This window comes from Urocitellus parryii, chromosome 3 (assembly GCF_045843805.1).
Source record: "Urocitellus parryii isolate mUroPar1 chromosome 3, mUroPar1.hap1, whole genome shotgun sequence".
In the NCBI taxonomy this organism is placed as follows: Eukaryota; Metazoa; Chordata; class Mammalia; order Rodentia; family Sciuridae; genus Urocitellus; species Urocitellus parryii.
Window position 1 is genome coordinate 122,837,318 of NC_135533.1, and position 20,010 is coordinate 122,857,327.

The 20,010-nt window shown below is 59.4% G+C and overlaps 1 protein-coding gene across 2 annotated transcripts in view; it reads right to left on the minus strand.

The window, feature by feature from the left end:
* Positions 1–853: 853 nt before the first annotated feature.
* The window catches only part of Adgrd1 (adhesion G protein-coupled receptor D1), a 96,717-nt gene continuing 77,560 nt past the window's right edge, over positions 854–20,010 (minus strand). The window contains exons 19-25 of one of the 2 annotated variants that reach the window (XM_026408045.2): positions 14,432–14,498; positions 11,931–11,997; positions 10,319–10,410; positions 5,813–5,939; positions 4,699–4,740; positions 4,050–4,142; positions 854–3,393 (exon numbers count right to left, since the gene is read on the minus strand). In XM_026408045.2, coding sequence (XP_026263830.2) covers positions 3,298–3,393; positions 4,050–4,142; positions 4,699–4,740; positions 5,813–5,939; positions 10,319–10,410; positions 11,931–11,997; positions 14,432–14,498 — 584 coding nt within the window. In that variant the 3' untranslated portion in view covers positions 854–3,297. Of the gene's footprint in view, positions 3,394–4,049; positions 4,188–4,698; positions 4,741–5,812; positions 5,940–10,318; positions 10,411–11,930; positions 11,998–14,431; positions 14,499–20,010 lie in introns of both variants that reach the window. The other variant, XM_077796825.1, reaches the window with a different exon arrangement.

Genomic DNA, 20,010 nt, shown 5'->3' on the forward strand with positions numbered 1-20,010 from the left:
GGAACCCGGCCCATTCTGGGGGGTCAGCCTGGGGTCCCCTTCACGCCTGTTCCACCCACGCATGCCTAGGGGCCATGAAGGAGGGGGCCAGGCTGGGGCCTGGGGGATGTAGGACAAGAGGAGGGCGTGCCCTGGACAGGGCAAGAGCGGGAGTCCAGGCACACTGCCCTGGTCACTCAGGCCATCCTCCTCCAGCCTTGCAGGAGGCAGTGGATAGCAGCAGTGTTCAAGGGACTGGCTGCAGGTCAGGGTGTCACCCACCCCAGCATACCACCCGGGTGGTCCATGGGGCTCCCACCAGAGCTCACTGCACACTGACCTGAGGGGAAGGTGACCCAGGCAGCCTCAGCACAGAATGAGAGAGCTCCCTGGGTAAATGGGAGCCCCCAATACCTTCAGAATCATCACCCACTCAGAGAACGCAGGGACATGGGACACCACCAACCTCTGCTGTAGTCAGAGGCTTGCAGATCAGGAACTGCTCACACACGTCACACTGGTTACCAAAAATACTGGTGATATTCTTTGCTGGTCAAATCTTTGAGAGTGTCTCCTTGACAGTGAGAACAGACCCTGGAGCCACTTGGTCAACAACAGGAAAGCAGCTTCAAGACTCACGGAAGGATTGATCTTTCTGATGCCAGAACTCACTTTTTATATTTTGACTTGGAAAAGAATTGATACACAAAAAAAGTAAGAAAAAAAAGCCACAAGCACAGAGACATTGAAAACATGGATATCTGTACATCTATATCTATCAAATATTATAGAAAGTTATAAAATATATTAAAGTACATACGTAGTATATAAATATGTCTCAAAATACATGTACATATAAATAAAGTATCTGCACATGTGCCTAAGTGTGTAACACTGATGCACAAAGGAACCCAGACCACCTGGTGCAAACGGTAAGGTGAGCTGTACGTGCACCCCATGGCGTGGAGTGTGGAAGGGTAGAAATGGCCGTGAGCACTGGGCCTAGGGGCAGTGATGGCACTATGGATGATATAGGGCAGTGGCCGTGGCCCTGCAGCACTTGGCCTGGGTGGGTGCAGCCTGGAGCCTCTGTTGCCGTGTCCCTCCCTCGTCCACTCCCAGCACTGGGATGGAGGCTGCGAGTGCACTGGGTACCCAGGAGATGCTGAGTGTGCGTGTGAGCCCCAGCCTCGCCCTTCACCCTGTGCTTCCTTAGTAGAGACCCCACTACTGACAGATCTCCAAGGCCACACTCCACTCAAGGACACTGCGGTTTTATTGCATGAAAATCACAACATATTTCAGTACTCAGAGGCCACCATTGTCTCTCCTGTGAGAACTGCTTTTAACACACATTTCTTGCTGATTTTTTAAGAGGACCACACCGAGTACAGATGGTAAGGTGGGCGGAGGCCAAGGCACCCAGCCCATAAGCAAAGCCCAGACTCTGTCTGGACACAAAGTCTCACAGGCCCTGGGGGCCGCCAAGAGCTGAGGAGCGAGGAGCAAGGACCCCTGTGGAAACCACAGCTCCTAGCACCAAATCTGATCCAGTGTCTGCCAAGGGACCTGGTGTCTAACTTGTGGGTGCTGGCGGCAGGCCAGGGGCTGGCCAGGGCTTACTACTGGTCTGGTTTCAGAAATCACAAGAGACCTGAGCGGTGGCCCCACACACTGGGTCTCACAGTGACCTCAGCCTGTGTCACCTGGGTTCACACCATGGCCCGGCCAGAGGGTGTGGTCACAGTGGGCTCAGCTGGCTGGTGCACTGGGGACTAGCCTGGACATAACAGAGGCTGGTTCTATGGACACACGGCTTTGCCTGACAGGGATGGGTGCCCTCCCCATGAGCAGGCCAGCTGTGGAGAGGCCAGCTATGGAGAGGCCCCAGCAGCTGGGTTGGAGCTCAGGAGAGCACTTGGGGCACTTCCCAGGGTGCGCAGGGCTCGGGGCCAGATCCCAGTACAACAAAGAAAGTAATTGGTTGTTAAAAAAAAAAGGCTCTAGATGATGGTGGAAAAGTCCACAGAAGCACATCAAGTCTAGTGCTGGGCAGGGTGGGCGCGGTGAGGGCCATGACATCGGGTCACAGTGTAAAGTGGAGGCTTCCAGTATCAAAACCAGGTGGACCTGGCTGTGCACTTCATGCCACGCTCAGGCCTGGGTTACAGTGCAGCTGCTTGCGGCCTGTGTCAGATGTCCATGCTGTCCCCTCTGCGATCCAGGGCCGAGCACCCAGGAGTGGTCACAGTGGTCCCCCCTCCCCAGGGACCGAGCTGAGTCCACCTACTAGTGCCAGGCAAAGGACTGCCAGGCCCTGCTGGGTCCTCCCTCGGGAGCAGGCAGCCTCTATGCAACGTGGCCACCTTGGCAGGACAGGGGTCACTGTGCCAGTGTCAGTCTGCTTCCTAGACACGAAGGAGAAATTGTGGATCCCTCCCTGGGGACAGAGACAAGAGGACACAGGAGATGCAGCAGGAGGCGGTTGGCTCTGTTGGGGCAGATGGGCAGGAAAGAAGGCTTCCGCCAGGAAAGAGCATCTTCAGGCTGACCTGGGTCCAGAGAGGTAGCACTCTCGGGCGTGGGCAATGTCTCTGACAGCCCAAATCCCAGGCGGCTGGGCTGTGCCTTTTCCAAGGGTGGAGGACCAGTGTGGGCACACCTGCCAGGGCGGCATGACTCCAGCCCAAGTCCCCAGCATGGGTGGAGACCCCAGAGCTGACCACTTGGCAAGGGCTGGCCTCAGTGCTGTGACCCTGAAGGAGACCATGCACCCCAGCTAGGGCTGGCTCTGGGAGCTGTGTGGGTAGAGTCAGCAGACCAGGGACACCCCACCCTGTTCCCCACGCTCCTCGGACATTCTGGTTGATCCTCCAGGGGTGCACAGAGACCTAAACTACCCCCGCAGGACTCCTCTGGACCCCTATCAAGGCAGAGGCAACCCCCTCCTGAGCGACAGCCTGTGCCCCACGTGCCACAGCTTTACTGGGTGCATGTGGTAAGGAGGGAGGCTCATGATGGGTGTCACAGTGGGCCACCATGCACTCCAGTGTCCTCAGGGAGCAGCCAGCCCTCGGGTGCATGGGGCAGGATCCAGTGTCCTCAGGGGCAGCCAGCCCTCGGGTGCGCCGGGCAGGAGGGCCCTGGGGTCTCTAGGCATGCAGCCCTGAGTGTCAGGCTGCAGGAGCTGGTGGGTGCTCTTCTGTAGGGTCACAGGTGGAGGCTGCTACCTCATGTGCAGGCAGCAGGGAGAGGGTCCCACGTGGGTAGGGTACTCGTTCTGCTCTGCTCTGGAAGGCAGTCATCACCAGCTCCTGCTCACACGGCGGACAGGTCCACGCGGGGGGCAGAGTGGCTGCTCTTATCCCAGGGGCTGAGCTTGGTGGAGCCTGTGCCGGGCCTGGTCCCATTCATCTGCAGGCCACAAGCAGGTGAGGAGTGGGAGCTGGGCCCTAGAGGAAGCCCAGACCCCATGCGGGCATGGACGCCCAGAGGCAGGAAGCCGCAAGGGTCCACTGTAGGGGCAGAGGCACAGGGCCCCCCTGCTCCCCTGAGAAACAAGGACCTGAACAAGAGGACCCAGACCAGAGCAGCCACACGGTACCCTCCCAAGTCCAGGTGTGTCCACCCTCTGCTCCTGTCCCTGTACAGCTGTGCTCTCATTTTCCCTTTCTTCGTGGAGCCCCAGGGCCAGGTCCTGTGTAGGCCGTGGGGTCAGAGTGGCCAACAGAGGTAGCCGGCTCCTTACTCCCATAGCGTCGTGTTCCAAAAAGGCCAGACAACGGGCAGAATGGCCAGCAATCACGCGCAAGGGCGGAAGCATGGGGATGGGTGGGGCACCCCCACATGAAGTCCAGGAAGGAGTCACCTTGGCAAGGACCCATAGGGTATGTGGGAGAAGCCCAGCCCAGCATCTGCTCCAGCTGCCCAGTGGGGCAGAACTCAGGGAAGGAGAGCCGTCTCCGGTGGGCAAGGTAACCACAGAGCAAGGGCCCAGGTCAGCGAGGGCCGCCATTCCAGCAGGCTCAGCAGGGAGAGGGGACCCGAGGTGGGGACCACACAGCACTTACGAGGTCTGAGCTAAGGGGCTTTGTGTTGGCACTGCGGGCGGAGCTGCTCACCAGGGACCAGACCTTGGTTTTGTGCTTGAAGGCGGCTCTCACCTTGGAGGAGATGGACAGGAGAGGCCAGTTAGGACACTTCAGAGGCTGGAGAAGCAAAGCCAGAGGTGTTATCAATAGTGCCCAGGCGGCTCCCGCAACACCCAAGGCAAGTGAGGACCCAGATAGGCAGGATGGGTTGTTATCAGTGTCGACACCTACGAGCTGGTCATCAACTGGCTGGCTAAAGGTGGCATGGCCAGGCTCCAGCTGGCAGGGCAAGGCTGTCCCGCACACTAGGCCCCTTTAGAAATGAGAGCTCCTGCATGGTGGGGAGGTGGGGCGGTGGGAGGTGGGAGGTGGGAGGGTGTTGGGGTGGGGGGGGTAGGGCGGTACAGCAGTGGGGAGGTGGGGGGATGGGGATGTGGGGAGGTGGGGGTTGGGGAGGTGGAGGGTGGGGGTGGAGAGGTGGGGAGGTCGGGGGATGGGAAGGTGAGGGGATGGGGAGGTGGGGGGATGGGGAGGTGGGGGGATGGGGAGGTGGGGGGATGGGGAGGTGGGGAAGTGGGGAGGTGGGGAAGTGGGGAGGTGGGGAAGTGGGGAGGTAGGGCAGACATACCTCTGAGTTCAGCAGGCAGTGGAAGAGGAAGATGAAGAGGCCCTGGAGGAGGGAGGAGCAGAGTTAGAGTCACCTGCATTTGTCACCCACAAGGAGCTCCAAGGGCTCTTCCCTCACATAGCCCTGGGGAGGCACTGACACCTCGCCTGGGGACTTGCTGCCACACTGCAGCTGTTGTGACAAAATCCAGAGGGGGCTGTCCTGCTTGCCAAAGGTGCAGAGATAGGTGGATGCCCAGAAAGGCTTGACTCAGGGAGGGGTGACAACAATGGGCTGGACATTGGCCTGACACCCTGAAACCACAGACTCCCACCCCAATGGAACCTCGGGTACTCGCCTGCAGACCAGGGAGGACGATGACAGTGACAGTAAAGGACATCACCAAGCACCCAGACCTGCCAGCCAGCACCAGCAGACCCTCACGGAGAGGTCCCGCTTGGTGCAGGAGCACCTTAGGGCATCCTGCTGTGGCCTTGCTCCTTGGGAAGGACACTGGAGAGGACGGCAGAGGGTGAAGGAGGCCCTGGAGGGCACGCGGGCTGGAGGGGCCATCTGCCACCCTGCCCTGTAAGCCACGTGAGGAAAACTGAATGCTCATGGCAACAAGGAGTTGGACACCAGCTACTGCTGGCCATGGGGCACCCCCACTCTATGTGCACCTGCTCAGGGCATGGTGGGAACTGGGCGGTGCTGGTGAAGGGAACCTGCAGCTGTCTTCCCTGGGGATGAGTGGGTCTGAGGGCTTAGACTCTAGGTGTCCCACGTCTGTTTCTGAGGATGGGCCCCCTGCCTCCCCTTCCCACAGATGACATAACCCTGTCGCCTCCTCTCCCTGCCTGCCTCCCTCCTCAGAGCTGCTGGCAGACTGACCCTCTTCCCTTTTGGGCTGGATATGCCGCCATAGATGCTGCCGGAGCACAGGCGCCCCACACTGAATGGGGTCCCAGCCCTGGGGCTCTGCCTTCATAGAGCCCTGTCTGCTGTCCTCAGGCCTGGGGGAGACCCACACTGTGGGCTCAGGGTGGGTGGAGGTTACAGAGGCCACGCCCCCTGCACAACGGCTCATCAGGACCACAGTCCACTGGCCTGCCTGGCTGTCCTTGTGGTCTTTTACCTGCAGGGAGTTGAGTATGGCAAACAGGTACTGGAAGACCAGGGCCCCGTCGTTGACGGCAAGCACACCAAACACCCATGAGGTGCCCAGGATGGGCAGCAGCACAGCCACGGCTTTGGCTGTCAACCTGGAAGAGAGCGGTGAGGGAGCTGGGGGCAGGTAGGGTGGCCCTGAGGACCGGCCTTGAGACTGAAGGGACCAGAGGACCTAGTGAGGCCTGGGCCTGGGCTGAACTGTGTTCACCTGCTCAGGAAGGACGTGACCCTGACTTTACCCTGAGAGCTGGTGGGCAGGCAGGAGCTCAAGTATCATTTGGGGTGGCCCAGGACACAGGGTGGCCCAGGACATCCAAGCCTTGCGGAGTGTGCGAAGGCCAGAGAGAAACCAGCCCCGACTTCTGGGGGCCCAGAGAGGTCGGCAGCAAGCGCAAGGTCCCGCCTCTTGGCAATCCAAGAGCACCCAACCCTGTGACGAGAAGCCACGGCACTGGCCTCTCTCCAGGCCCCATGGCTTCAGCCATGGGCACTTTTGTAGCACAGACCTCGAGCTCTCAGGGGACGGGCAGCCTGGCCACCTCCACTGCTCGAAGACATTGCTGGAGGAGGCACCAGACCAGAGCTTGCTGAACCGCACTACTGATGGCCCCATCCCCTCCCACACAGGGTCTATGGCGGGCATTGCTGTCTCCTTGGCCCACAGGTCCCTTGTACAGGTGGGGCAGGGGACACTCTGACCCCAGAGGCCCCACAACCCCCAGTGACGGCCAAGACGGCACAGGTTTCATCAGTGGCAGAATCAGAGGGCCTACAAATGTCCCCTCCTCCTGGCCAGTGCTGACCCCCACCCTGCCCACAACCCAGGACACCTCCAGGCAGCTTTCTAGGACTCAGATTTGCCCTCCCTGAGCGGCAGAGCCCCAGAGCCTCTCCTGCAGGGCATCCCCCCTCCTGGGCTTAACTCTGCCCTTTCCTCATTGGCTGAAGTCTCACCAAGACAGCCAATCGTGTTGCCCACTGTCCTCTATAGAAAGGAGCATGTGACTCAGGCCAGCCAACCAAAGCAAGTCCCTGGATGAAGACCACAGGAATCTTGCACAGGCCGGCACCTGACCCTGTCACAACTGCTTCCTCTCAGCCCTTGACACTTGTCCCTGTCTGTGGCCTTTCTGCAACTGGTCCCTTAGCCTCTTCTGTGAACCACTGGCTCTCTCTCAAGACAGGATTTTCTGTGGCAGCCTAGAGCAGTCCTGCAAAGGAGCCCCTCCCCATGAAGTAAAGCGGGGAGAGATGGCAGAGGTCAGGCACAGACCACCTGGGCACAGAGGTCCCTGAGGGCCAACTCTGCTCTGGCTCACAGCACTGTGCCCTAGTAGCTGGCCTTGGGTGCAAGGAGCCAGGGGCAACCTGGGCATGCTCAGGCAGACCATCCTACCCAGCCAGTGTCCGGGCAGAAGTGCCAGTCCCAGCTGCCACAGTGGGAGACACACCGGCCTCAGAACGTCAGGAAGAGAAGCCTCACCAAGGCACCCTCAAATGAGAGCCTCAGGAGACTGGTTCTCAGTCCCCACTGTGTCTACAGAGCCTGGGACGGAGGTGGCATGGAGTCAGCTCTCAGCACACTCCAGGGGCTGCGTGAGTCAGGGGACTGGCTGTCTGGCTCAGGGCCACTTCTGACATGTGCTGAGCTCATGGTACACAAATGCCATCTGTCCCGACTTCCTGGACAGCTGGGTGCTCCACAGCGGGGGCCTTCTGCCTTCACACATGGGGGAAAACCCAGAGAATAATGGGGCCCTGCTGCCCAGCGCAGCCACTGCCACATGCCTCAGTTTACCCCTCGTAGCTCAGCACAGAGACTGTCTTGGTCTCCCTTTCCACTCTGTGATGTCCGAGACCAACTTTGTCCTTTCAACACTGCAGCCTGAAAGTGCAGCACTGAGCCAGGACGCAGCCCTCAGGAAATGAGCCATAAACCAAGAAAGGAGGAACAAATGGATGAGTGTGCAGAAGCATACAACAGGGTGCAGTGTCCCTCCCGAGGGGCAGCAAGGCATGGCCATGACGAGCCCCTGTCATTAGCCCAGGACCCTTTCACCTATAGCTCCTGGCAATGGACCCCGTAAACCAAGGGCTGTTCCAACACGTCCGCTCTCAGGGAGGCTGTGGCCCTGCTCTGATGATGTGGGTACAATAAAAATAAACTCCGGTCCCTGGAAACAAGCGCCCTGCACGCTCCAGCCACGTCTTTGTCCTGGGAAGCTGGGGGACAGTGGCAGCCTGAGGAGCAGGCATCAGATGGGCTGCTGCTCCAGGGACAGTGCTTTTGCTCCTGAGGCTACAGCAGCAGCAGAAGGAGATGGGGGACGTGCACCTGCTGGGGGCTCTCTGGGGTCTGCTAGCATGGCCAGGCTGCCAGCGCCACCTCGTCAGTTGGCAGGGGAGGGGTCGTGGCCAGTGGAGGCAGCTGGGTGGCGCTCTCCTCCCGATGCCTCACAGCCCGCCCAAGGCAGTGGGCCTGGAGTGGGGGCTCAGGCCCTGGTGAGTCTCCCTCCCAAGGCCCCTGCCACGGTGCACCCATGGGCCCGCCCCTTGCCCCACCACAGGGCCTGGGTCTCGTGGCAAACCTGTCTGCGCTCTGCTGCTTTCCTGTGGGTTTGGAACTGTAGTCAGTTAACAGATCTGTGAAGAGCGGAAGCCAGCCCTGTGAAGGCCCCCAAGGAAGCCTCTTGTCCTGTTACCCACTGGACATGCAGCTGGGACAAAGACAGCCACCAGGCTGCACCTTGATAGGCGTAGAAGGGGCCGAAGGAGCTTTCAAGGTGGCCGCAGTTGCTACTTCCCTCTGCCTCAGAGCCCTGGGGGAGGGGCAGCTGGTGTGCCTCAGAAACTGACCAGGCCACAGGGAAAGTCAGGACAGCCCCGGTCAGACCTGGCCACTTAGAGAAGGGCAGCTGGTGTCAGCGGGCTATGCTGGCTGTGCCCCAGAGACAGCCACCTGCCTGGACAGTCTCCTGGAAGGCCACGTCCCTGGCTGCCATGTGCAGCCTCAAGGCCACCAGGGCAATGCCACCCTGTGGCTCTGCAGACACTGACCAGCTGGCCTAGGCATTTCCTTAGGGGAGCAGGGACAGCTGCCGGCCCCTGAGGACCCGGTGGAGAGAGATGAGCAGGGGGCAGGCCTCCTCCCGGTGGGCTCTCAGGAAGGCAAGGAGGGAGAAGCGGGTCAGGGGTCGAGGGCACAGGAGTGTCCTGGGGACAGGGAGGGCCTGGTCCTGCAGGGCAGCTCTCCCTCTGCCTGTCGGTGCAGGAGGAAAGAAAGAGCTCCTGACCCCGGGAGCATTTTCCCTCCCTGGCACAGGCTGGACTCCCGCGGGGGCTGGAGAGCTCCAAAGGGCTGCAGCCCCTGGAGGGTTAATTTACAGAGTTTGGATTTGTTACAGAATAATTATCTCATGGATTCGTTGCTGGCTTGTTTATGGCTTTTGCTCTCAGATCAGAAAAGATACACTAGAGCTAGTCATTTACAGTCAGCCAGTAGCCTCCAAACTCCCGTGAGAGCTGCCTTCCCGCCTTCAGCCCTGGACCTGGGGGGCTGGCACAGCCTAGCATCAGGGTGGCCCAGGAGACCCAGGCCCACCAGTCCTATGGGTGCATCCCACCCTGCCAGGATGGATTCGAGGATGGCATGAGGCCCAGTGGTTCTGTCCTCTCACTCAGGCACAGGGTGCATCAGAACAGGAGGGAGGGGATCTTTCCCTGGATTGAACTGTTGCAGCCATTCTGCCACCAGGAGGCCACAGTCACTCTGGGAGGGTCACCAAAGTGGAGGAGGAAAGCTGCAGGGGTGGAGCTGATCTGGAGACAGTGCAGCCACCCAGCTGTGGCAAAGGAGGGTGCTGAGCTCTGCACCTTACCATCTCCTTGTGCACCAGTCCTAGGCCAGCTTGTGTGGGGCATCAGCAGTGCCCTAGAAGATATGGCCAGAAGGCCAGAGGCAGCAGGTTGCGTGGGCAGGACCGTCCCAGAGAGCCCGCTCCTTCTCCAGATGGCCAGCCCAGCACAGGGGGAAGCTCTGCTATCAAGGGTCTTCTTCCACACAGTGGACCACGAGGGGGTCCTGTGGTCATCCACACTCCACAGTGAGGAAAGCCAGGCCCAGAGGCTAATGGACTTCAGGGTCAGCAAATGGTGGGCCACTTGCTCTAGAACTCCCCTCCCCCCTCAGCCACCTCTCACCCTGGTGGGGCATTCCCAGGGGGACATTCACTCAATCCCTCTCTGTTCATGTGGGGGCTGCCAACCTGGGTTAGGACCTTGCCACGGGTCCCTGGCAGAGAACAGGGACCTTTGTGAGGACAAGGGCCAGGGCTGCCTGGTGAGGTCCTGAGGACCCTGAGCAAGATGAAGACTTGGGTGACAGCCATGGCAGCAGCATGGCCATCCCCTGTAGCCTGTGAGCAGCCTGGAGGGCAGCTTGACAGGACTGTAGAAGCCGTGGTCAACTTACTTGGAGGCACTGGGGTCCCCGTGTATCTTATAGCTGTCGGCACTGATCTGGGAGATGACCCTGGTCACGGCCACGAGGATGCCAATGTTGACCTGCATGGGAGGACCACCAGGAGGGACAGTGAGCAGGCCACAGCATTCACAGGGCCTCGGCATCCACCCCGCAGCCAGCTCTCCTAGGCCAGCTGGTGTTGACACTGGGACAAACGTGTCCCAGGTCTCTGGGTGTCCCCAGCAGAAGACACCAGGCCCGCCCAGGTGAACTCAGGGGTGCCAGGAGAAGAGCAGAGATAGGCTCTAGAGTCTAGAATGACCTCTGGTGTCTGACCTGAGCTCCCGCTCACCTCCCACCTGCCCAGGAGCCCAGACCTGGTCCTCAGAGACTCGCTCCCCTCATGGTGAGAGAATAAGACGCTGCGATGCAAACTGACCTTCAAGGGTGAGAAACCCCGCCTGGCAAGCCACCCAGGCCTAGCCCTCACTTCCTGCCTCTCATGGTGCTTGGACACTGTGGTGGTGGAGTTCATCTGCCCAGCACCCCCAGACCTGCCGGGAGGCTCCCTCAAGACACTGGAAGAGGCCCCAGCACATCTGTCCCTTCTCTCAGGCAGTTCTCAGGGTCCCGAGCAGGAGGGGCCAGGCGGGGACAGCAAGGGGAAGAGGCCCTCAATTTATGTCTGACAGGATGCACAGCTGGGCTGTGGGTTGCATGGTGGCTGGGCTCTACCCCTTGACTCTGAATGTGTCTGAGATGCTGGACACAGTGAGAGGTCAGCTCCAGGCCCAGATCCTCCATGGGAACATGCTCCTGCTTGTGGCAACGACACCTGGCAGTGTCCCCCTCAGGCCCACAGGTAGGCTGCTAGCCTGTGCCTGCTTTGGTACATAGACACAGCAGGAGTCCCTGGGGGTGTGGTCAGGTCACCCATGACCTAGCTGTACGATGCCATATATCGCCAACAGTGGCCACATTCTGGGCCTTTCTGAGCCCCTCTGCTGGGCTTATCCTGGGGCCTGGGGACACTTTCCCTCTAACTCCGCGCCCACTACCTTTGCACTCCCAGGACCCCCACCTCCTCCCAGTTCCCAGGAGCCTTTGCTGAGGGCTCTCTTCACAGCAAGAGACACTGTCTGTGCAGCGTCCCTGGGCAAAATGGGACCCTGTCCCTGACCTGCCGAGCCTCTCGCTGCTCCCATAGTAGGAAGTGAGCAAGGCTTAACCATGTCTCCCTGCCGGGCACCCCGTCTTCCCTGGCCACCTCCATGCGGCAGCTCAGCCCCCCCACTATCCTCTCCTCTGTGGAAGGAGAACAGAAGTCTCCCAAGGGCAGGGAGAGGGAAGGACTCAGCAGGCACCACCCAGCCCAGCACTGCACAGAGAAGAGCAATGTGGCAACACGGCTGCCCAGCCAAGAGCTCACCCTGCCCAAGCCTCTGCCCCGAGCTCCAGCGGGAAGCACCAGGACCTGGGTGGCCCTGAGGGGGAGCCCAGGGCCTTCCCGGGACTGCAGCTGAGCCCCAGGGAGAGCAGGAGACAGCAATGCTATGTCCTTGGGTGTATCCTCAGGGAGCCCATCCACAGCCCTGCACCTAACCCTTGTGTGGGCACTTACCACGATGACCAGCAGGGCAGGGGCCACGAAGGCCCAGATGGCGCCACTCCCCAGGGAGAGCCAGCAGCTGTGGAGGGAAGCAGAGTGTCACCTCGGCACCTGGCCCGTGGCCCCATCTTCTCCTCCATCCCCACTGCTCTCAGTCACAGTCCTGGGCCCCAGTCCCAGTGCTGATCCCACAATTACTTTTCAATCCCCTATAATCTCATGTCTCATTCTTGGAGAGGATCTTCCAGTCTACAGACTGGGTCAGCAACCTCTGAAGAGCCCAGCCAAAGCCCAGAGTGGGTTTCCACACAAACTCTGCCGGGACTGGCCTCCTCCAGAGCACTTCAGACCGTGTCCTGGCCAGTGCCCTCCCCGAGGCCTGGTAGAATGATGGCCACCATGGGAGGCACCCTGTCCTGCCCACTTACCAGGGGCTGCCAGTCAGCTACACCTCTAGGTCACTGTTCTAATATCCTAGGAGGCAGGGTCCAGTTTGAGGATGTGAAATTCCTCCCTGCTCCAAGACGTGACCCCAGAGCTCAGGCAAGAAGGCCAGGTCCCTTAGAGTCCCATACCTTCACAGAGCCTATGGAACTACCCAGAGCCTCAGGCTCCCAGGAGATGTCACCCTTCTGGCCCCCAGAAGCTAGTGTTCCCAGGACACTGAGCACATTGATGGGGCCTGGCCAGGCGTGGGGCATAGTCTGGCACATGGTGTGATGTCTTGGGGCTACCTTTAGTTCACAGCAGGTCTGGCCCACGCATGACAAAGCCCAGCCTGATTCAGGTCCCATTCAAGCCTACAGCATCCCTTGGAAAGGCTGTGGTCACTTCTATCCCACAGATGGGGAAACTGAGGCCCAGAAAGCCCAGGTGACCCTCAACATGCAGGGGTGCCCTGTCCCTCTTCACCCCCCCCCCGGACCTCCTAGACCACGGGACACCAAATGCCCTAAACAGCTGAGAGTTCTGTGTGAGGCCATGCGTGTCTGGACACAGTCCGGGGAGGACACGTCTTGTCTGGACGCGCCAGGCGAGGAAGTGCACTGCCAGGACTCAAAACCAGCTCCCCGGGCTCCTGAGGGGTGGCAGCACCACCCAGGCAGCCTGCACTTCCTGACTTTCACCCAGAATGGTGCATTTATAGGACCTCAGGACCCTCCTGACCCTTCCTTCCCTGTAGCCCAGGGACCCCTGAACCGTGCCAGGCTACCCCCCAGCTCAGGGCAGGAGAGGCCAATGTCAGAGCTGGGTGAGGGGGTGGCCAACACCCATGAGCTATAGGGGCTCAGAGCAGGGCAAGTTCCCCGAGGTGGCTGGAGAAGGCCACTCTCTGCCATCAGGGCCTTAGCTTCTAGAGGCAACGGGATGGAGGCACAGCACAGTCCTCTGGCTCCTCCCCTCCTCCGGGCCTCCATGGCCCTCGCTGCCCGGAGCAGAGGCTGCTTCTCCCCACTTGCTGACACACTGCCTCCCGGCCCTGGGGTGTTCCACTGACTTCTCTCCTCCATTCAGCTGCCTCCAGCTGCCCAGCCCCTGGCCCCTCAGCCTGGCAGGACAGGCTCAGCCTCCTGGGACCCCCAAGCAGCAGCCCTCCTCTGAGTCTATCCCAGGGACAGGCCAGCTGTTCTTGTTGTGGAAGGTGAGCTCCTCCTGGCTGGCTCCCCCTCCCCTCCTGGCTCAGCTGGCCCAGCAGTGGCCTGGCCCAGAGTCCCCCTCCTGCCCAGCAGGGCATGCTCAGGCCTCCTGGGGCACATCAGCAGGCACTGGCTGTGCATGCGTGTCTTCACTGCACTATGACTTATTGGGCACTCACTGTATACTGTGCACTTGCTAACCACCTTTTCTCAGGGCTCCTGGGGCATAAACTCGGGCTCCATGGGGGACCAGAGGGTGAAAAAATTCCATCAGAGACTTCCACCAGCCATCGTCCTACCTCTGAAGGATACTGTGACACTCCCCCATCCTGCCTCCTGGGGGCGCTGTGACACCCCATCTTACCCCAGGGGTGCTGTAACATCCCCACCCCTCCCCTGGGATGCTGTGTCACCCCCATCCCACCCTCCAGGGGGCTGTGTCACCTCCATCCCTCCCCTAGGGCACTATGACACCCCATTCCCACCCCTGGGGCACTGTGACATCCCCATCCTTCCCCTGGGGGCTGTGACACCCCATCCCACCCCTGGGGGCTGTGACACCCCCATCCCACCCCAGGATGTGCTGTGACATACCCACCCCTCCCTTGGGGTGCTGTGTTACCCCCATCTCTCTCCTAGACACTGTGATACTCCCATCCCTCCCCTAGGGCACTGTGACACCCCCATCCCTCCCTGGGGGCACTGTGACACCCTGTATTACATGTGCCCAGGACTGTCGCACTGCCAGGGCCTGGGGCAAGGGACCAGTGAGCCCTGCAGCCAGAACAATGGAGGGCCAAGGCCAGCAGGCCTACTAGAGCCCTTCCCCACAGAGGACCCTCCAAACACAAGACACTGCCGGGACACCTCACTCACTTGTCACTGGTCCCGTAACTATCCAAGGCGGATGCTATGGTGATGATGCAGATGAGTAGAGGGGACCCTGTGGAGAGGAGAGAGAGAGAGCTTGTCAGCCCTCCCGCTTCCTCTGTTACACCAACTTCAGCCAGTGCTGGCCACAGAGCCCCTGCCCTCAAGGAAGCATGGGCAATGGAGGCCAGGCATGGGCACTCACACCCACTCACTCTCCCAGGCTCTAGCCAAGAAGCCCAGGAGTCTATCCCAGGGACAGGCCAGCTGCACTGACAGGTAGGGAAGCCCCACTCAGCTTGTGTGACCCGAGGCTCTCACCAGGTGGAGCTGGCCCAGAGGGACTGTGGCAAGAGCTAAAGGCATTTCTGTTATAATGGTGAGCCCCTAGGCATCAGGTGGGAGGCCAGAGGTTCTGCTGACCCCATAGTACACTGCACCCCAAGGAGAATCATACGCAGAGCCATACACAGTGCACTGCAACCCCAGGAGGATCATAGGACAGACCTCCTCAAGTGTACTGCATCCCAAGGAGAATCATAGGGAGAGCCATCCACAGTGCACTGAAGCCCCAGGAGGATCATGGGACAGACCTCCTCACAGTGCACTTCAGCCCCAGGAGGATCACAGGACAGACCTCCACACAGTGCACTGTAGCCCAAGGAAGATCATAAGAGACATCTCCTCATAGTGCACTGCATCCCCAGGAGGATCATAGGAAAGACCTCCTCAAGTGCACTGCACCCCAAGGAGAATCATAGGGAGAGCCATCCACAGTGCACTGAAGCCCCAGGAGGATCATGGGACAGACCTCTTCACAGTGCACTTCATCCCCAGAGGATCATGGGACAGACATCCTCACAGCACACTGCAGCTCCAGAAGGATCATGGGACAGACCTCCTCACAGTGCACTGCAGCCCCAGGAGGATCATGGGACAGACCTCCTCACAGTGCACTGTAGCCCCAGGAGGATCATGGGACAGACCTCCTCACAGTGCACTGTGTTCCCAAGAGGATCACAGGACAGACCTCCTCACAGTGTACTGTGTTCCCAGGAGGATCATGGGACAGATCTCCTCACAGTGCACTGCATCCCCAGGAGGATCATGGGACAGATCTCCTCACAGTGCACTGCATCCCCAGGAGGATCATGGGACAGACCTCCTCACAGTGCACTGCAGCCCCAGGAGGATCATGGGACAGACCTCCTCACAGTGCACTGTAGCCCCAGGAGGATCATGGGACAGACCTCCTCACAGTGCACTGTAGCCCCAGGAGGATCATGGGACAGACCTCCTCACAGTGCTCTGCAGCCCCAGGGGGATCATTGGCAGAGCCCCCACAGTGCAGAGGATCATGGGACAGAATCAGTAGTGTCAGCTGAGACTCCCCTGAAGATCCACAGGGAGGCGGGGAGGGAGCGAGCTCAATTGGCCCTGGAGTCCTGGGCGGCCAGCTGCACTGTCGCAGACACGGTGCCCAAGCAGCCAATGTTTGAGACAGTGCTGCTCAGGGAGCTACACCACCTCACCATCCATGTGGCTCAGGGGCCTCCTGTCCCTGGCTCTAGAGGCAGGTGACTCACAGGGGCTGCTGGGACATCCAGTGCTTGGCCACAGTGACTAGTCAGGGCACTTAGCCCTGATGGACAAATGAGACCCTGTTAAGGGACTTCCTTGACATGGCTGTGCGAGAAGCTCCCACTGGTTCCTGGGAGAGCGAAGACCAGGGGGACCCTTATCCACCCAGCCGCCTTGGCATCCAGGGCAGAGATGCAGCACCAACTTAGAGAATGTTAAGGAAAGCAAAACTTTTTAAAATTCTTTTTTGTACTGGGGATCTAACCCAGGGGCACTCTACCTCTCAGATATATTCCCAGCCCCCTTATTTTTGAGACAGGACCTCACTAAGTTGCTGAGGCTGGCCTGGAACTTTGTGATCATCCCGTCTCAGCCTCCCCAGTCACCGGGATGACAGGCGTGCGCCACCATGCCTGGCAAGGAGGGCAGATGGTGATTGTGGATCAAGCTGAAGTCCACCACCCTGGACCTTTTTCATTAGGTAAGCCATTAGACTCCCTGCTTGCCTAAGCCAGTTTGAGCCGGACTAAGTGTGACTAATTAAGTGCTTTCAATGATTTACAAAGCCGTCAGACTGTGTGGAAGAGGTGGAGGTCAAGGGAAATCTAAGAAAAAACACCTGGACTGGCAATTCCCAGAGATTTCAGTGTCTCGGCAAAGAAGGGATTCAAGGGTTGGATTGGTTTTAGAGGCTCTGCCCTGACCCCAGGTGAGCTGGCCTCCAATCTCCCTCTGCAGCTAGGAAGGGTCAGAGGTGAATGTGCCTGTGATTGAAGGGGAGACACATCGCAGCATGGCCCAGGCTGAGCCACCATGGCACCCGCTCCGGCAGCCAGTCCTGCACACACACCTGTGCTCGGAGGCAGAGCCCTTGTGAACCTGTTTCTGCAAACAATGCACCCAGCGGCTCAGAGAGCAGAGCACCCTGCAGGAAGCTAGATCTGGCGCAGCGGCCCCATGGGGTGTCCCTGCTCTCCACCCTCTGCAGAAGGATAGCCAGGGCCAGCTCCCTGTTCCATCTGGGCCTTCCCCAGAGGGCCATCAAGGCCCTCTTTAGTTCAGATTCCTGAACTAAAGATGGGGTGGGAACACGGGATGGCTCTTGGTTCCCTCCTGGCAGGTTCTGCACTGGAGGAGAAGACGGGCAGGCTGTCCTCCCAGCACCTCCAGGCCACAGCTGCCCAGCACCCTGGCAGGGGGGGCATCCTGCCCCCTTCTTGAATACCAGGGTTTCGGATTTTGTTTTTAAGTTAAACACCTTGGAAAGAATCTTGCCCCTGAAACACTTTGCTTCAAATGTGGAATAAATGAATTACTGAATGTCCCAGTCTCATGAGAGAGACTGAATTGCAATAAAGGGAAATAAAACAGGCCACCTTCCTCCCTCCCCTGCTGAGCTTGTGATCAGATTCCTCTCTTGCAGGGAGGTACAGACTCTGCTTCTCACCCTCCCCTCCTCTCCTGGGTGTCCCCACACTCCTGGGGGTGGTGCCACTCCACTCACCTCATGCCCCTCACAGTCCCCGCAGAGCACCTGGCCCCCAGCAAGCCTTAAGGACAGTGGCTGACTTGACCACCCTGTGCCCCTACCTCAGCTCTGAACAGCCTCGGGGCTTCCAGAGCATGGTACTGCCGGCGGGTTGGTACACGGCCAGGTAAGGAACAAGGGCTCCAAGAGCTCCGCCTGCAGTGTGGCCTCTCCTGCTCTGGGTCAGCCTCCAGCTCCTTCTTAATTAATGGCAGAGGCTGGGAGAGCCTGCTGCCTGGAGACTGTCTTTACTTAGGCCCAAAGCCAAGGAGCTGGGTTGGGATGACGGACGCAGCTCACGGGCTCCTGATAAAATTAATTAAGGGGAAGCTGACAGGGAGATAGATGGAGGGCTGAGATGGCGCCTGGCTCTGTTTGTACGCAGCTTGCGTCAGGGCCACAGACTCAAACCCTGCAGGGACCGCAGGCATCTGTATCAGAAGCCGCATAGTTGCAGCCTGTGCTGCCTAGCAGGAATACAAACTCCGTGTGCGTGGACCTCCTCGTTCTTCAAAAGAACTTGGTAATTTTATGCAAAGTCCCTCAATTTTCAAGTATTGGCAAATAACCCACTTTTCTCCAACATGGCTCCTGCAGGCTGCATCGACTCGATTATCACACACACTCCCACCCGACCTTGGCAGCTCCGCTCACTGGGCTCCTCTCTCCCCCTCAGGACGGATTCGTCAACCCTTTCCGTACATTCCTCTGTCTTTGCTGGGGCTTATTATTCACGTGCTGCGTGCGCACGCCTGCGCCTCTAAATGGCGTGATTCTTTCCTTGGAGAAACTGGAAAACTGCAGGTGGCGGGCAATCACCTTCTAAATCCTTGCTAATGGAGTCAGACTCACAGGAAGAAGCAGCTCTCCCCTGGGGAGTCAGGAAGGACTGCGGGAGCTGGTCACACTGGAATTGGGCTCTCTGGGAGTGGACAGGGGTAGACATTTGGACTTGGGGCCAGTGTGTGCAAATGGTGACCCTGCAGTGGGGGCAGCAAGGTGGGCCCAGGACTCCACGCAGACCTCAGGGATTCCCTGCAGGGGCAGCTGCAGTGGGGAGGAGGGGCCTAGGTCTCCTGCTCCCTGCTCCCTGCTCCCCGGGGAGGCCATGAGGGATGCATAATTTAACTCCACTTCATTCCTCAAATAAATTACATTTGCCAATTCAAAGCACAAAGTAAACAAGCTTAATCTCCTCCTTGCATGATGAGGGCTGCGAAAATTAAATCTATTTGGAGAAAACTAGAAACAGGCAGCAGGTCCCCAGAGCCGGATCCACACCTCGCAGCAATGGTAAGAACACCAGGTAACAGCCCAAGCCTTGCAGAAAGGGGGCCCTGTGCTCGCCCGGATGCCCCAGCATGGGCAAGAGTCCAACACACCTGGCTTTCCATGGGAGAGGACACGCCCAGGCCCGGGCACAGACGCTCTGGCTGAGTGGTTTAAACAAACTTTCAGTCTGTGCATTTTCCTAAGGTGCCCAGCAAACGAAGGCAAGTTCACTCGGGAAAATCCCCTACTCTGGCTGAGAACTCAACTCCGGCTTCCCCACCATCCCCATGCGTGCGAGGAAGCCACAGCTCCAACAGTGTGGACACCACAGGCCTCATCAACCGCCCCGCCCAGGGCAAGACCCCGCCTCCTACTCCCAGAACCCCATGTCTTGGAACCCTGAGCCAGGGGCAGCTGCTGCAGGGGCTTCCTGCCCTCCGGCTCCAGCTGGCAGTGTGCAAGGCCCCACGGTAGGTGGGCTAGAAACATGGGGCTTCTCTGTCCCTTCTCAGCTTGCTCTCAGGGCAGAGGCCATGTCCCCCTGCCCCTGGCCTTGGGGAATTTTCCCAGGAGAGAAGCAGGGGGTTAGACCACAACACTCTAAAGTGCTCCGCGTGGGACCCGAGTCCGTTGGAGGAGTGTGGAGAGCTGGAGCCAAGGGCACACCCTGGAAAGGGATGGGGCCTGAGGGTGCACCAGGAAGAGGAAGGTCCCAGAGCACCACACTGGGGAGAAGAGGCAGGGAGATCCAGGCAAGGGACCCCACTAGGCCTGCACCTCAAAGACTGGCCTCAAAGCCACCCTGCAAAGGGCCATGGAGTGGGGTGTGCCCTAGGTCCTTGCTGGGAACAACAGCAACCCACTGGCACTTGGAGGAGCCTGTGGTGGCCCACATCTCACAGGGAGGGGTTGGGGGGACCCTTCAGGTGAGCCTCCAGCATGCCAGGGGCCATGCTCTTGCCAAGGCTATGCCCCTGACCCAGAGCAGAGCCCCAAACACCGGAAGCATAACCCACAGAACTGAAGGGAGAAGTCACAACACAGCAGGTGGTGACTTCAGGACCCGCTCTCCAGGGACAAACAACTAGAGGAAAATCAAAGAGGAAACAGAGACAGGCCTGAGCGGTCCGCAGAGCACCTGTCCAAGCCACAGAGGCCATCTGCTCACCTCCCAGCACAGCCATTTACCAACTGTACAACAAAC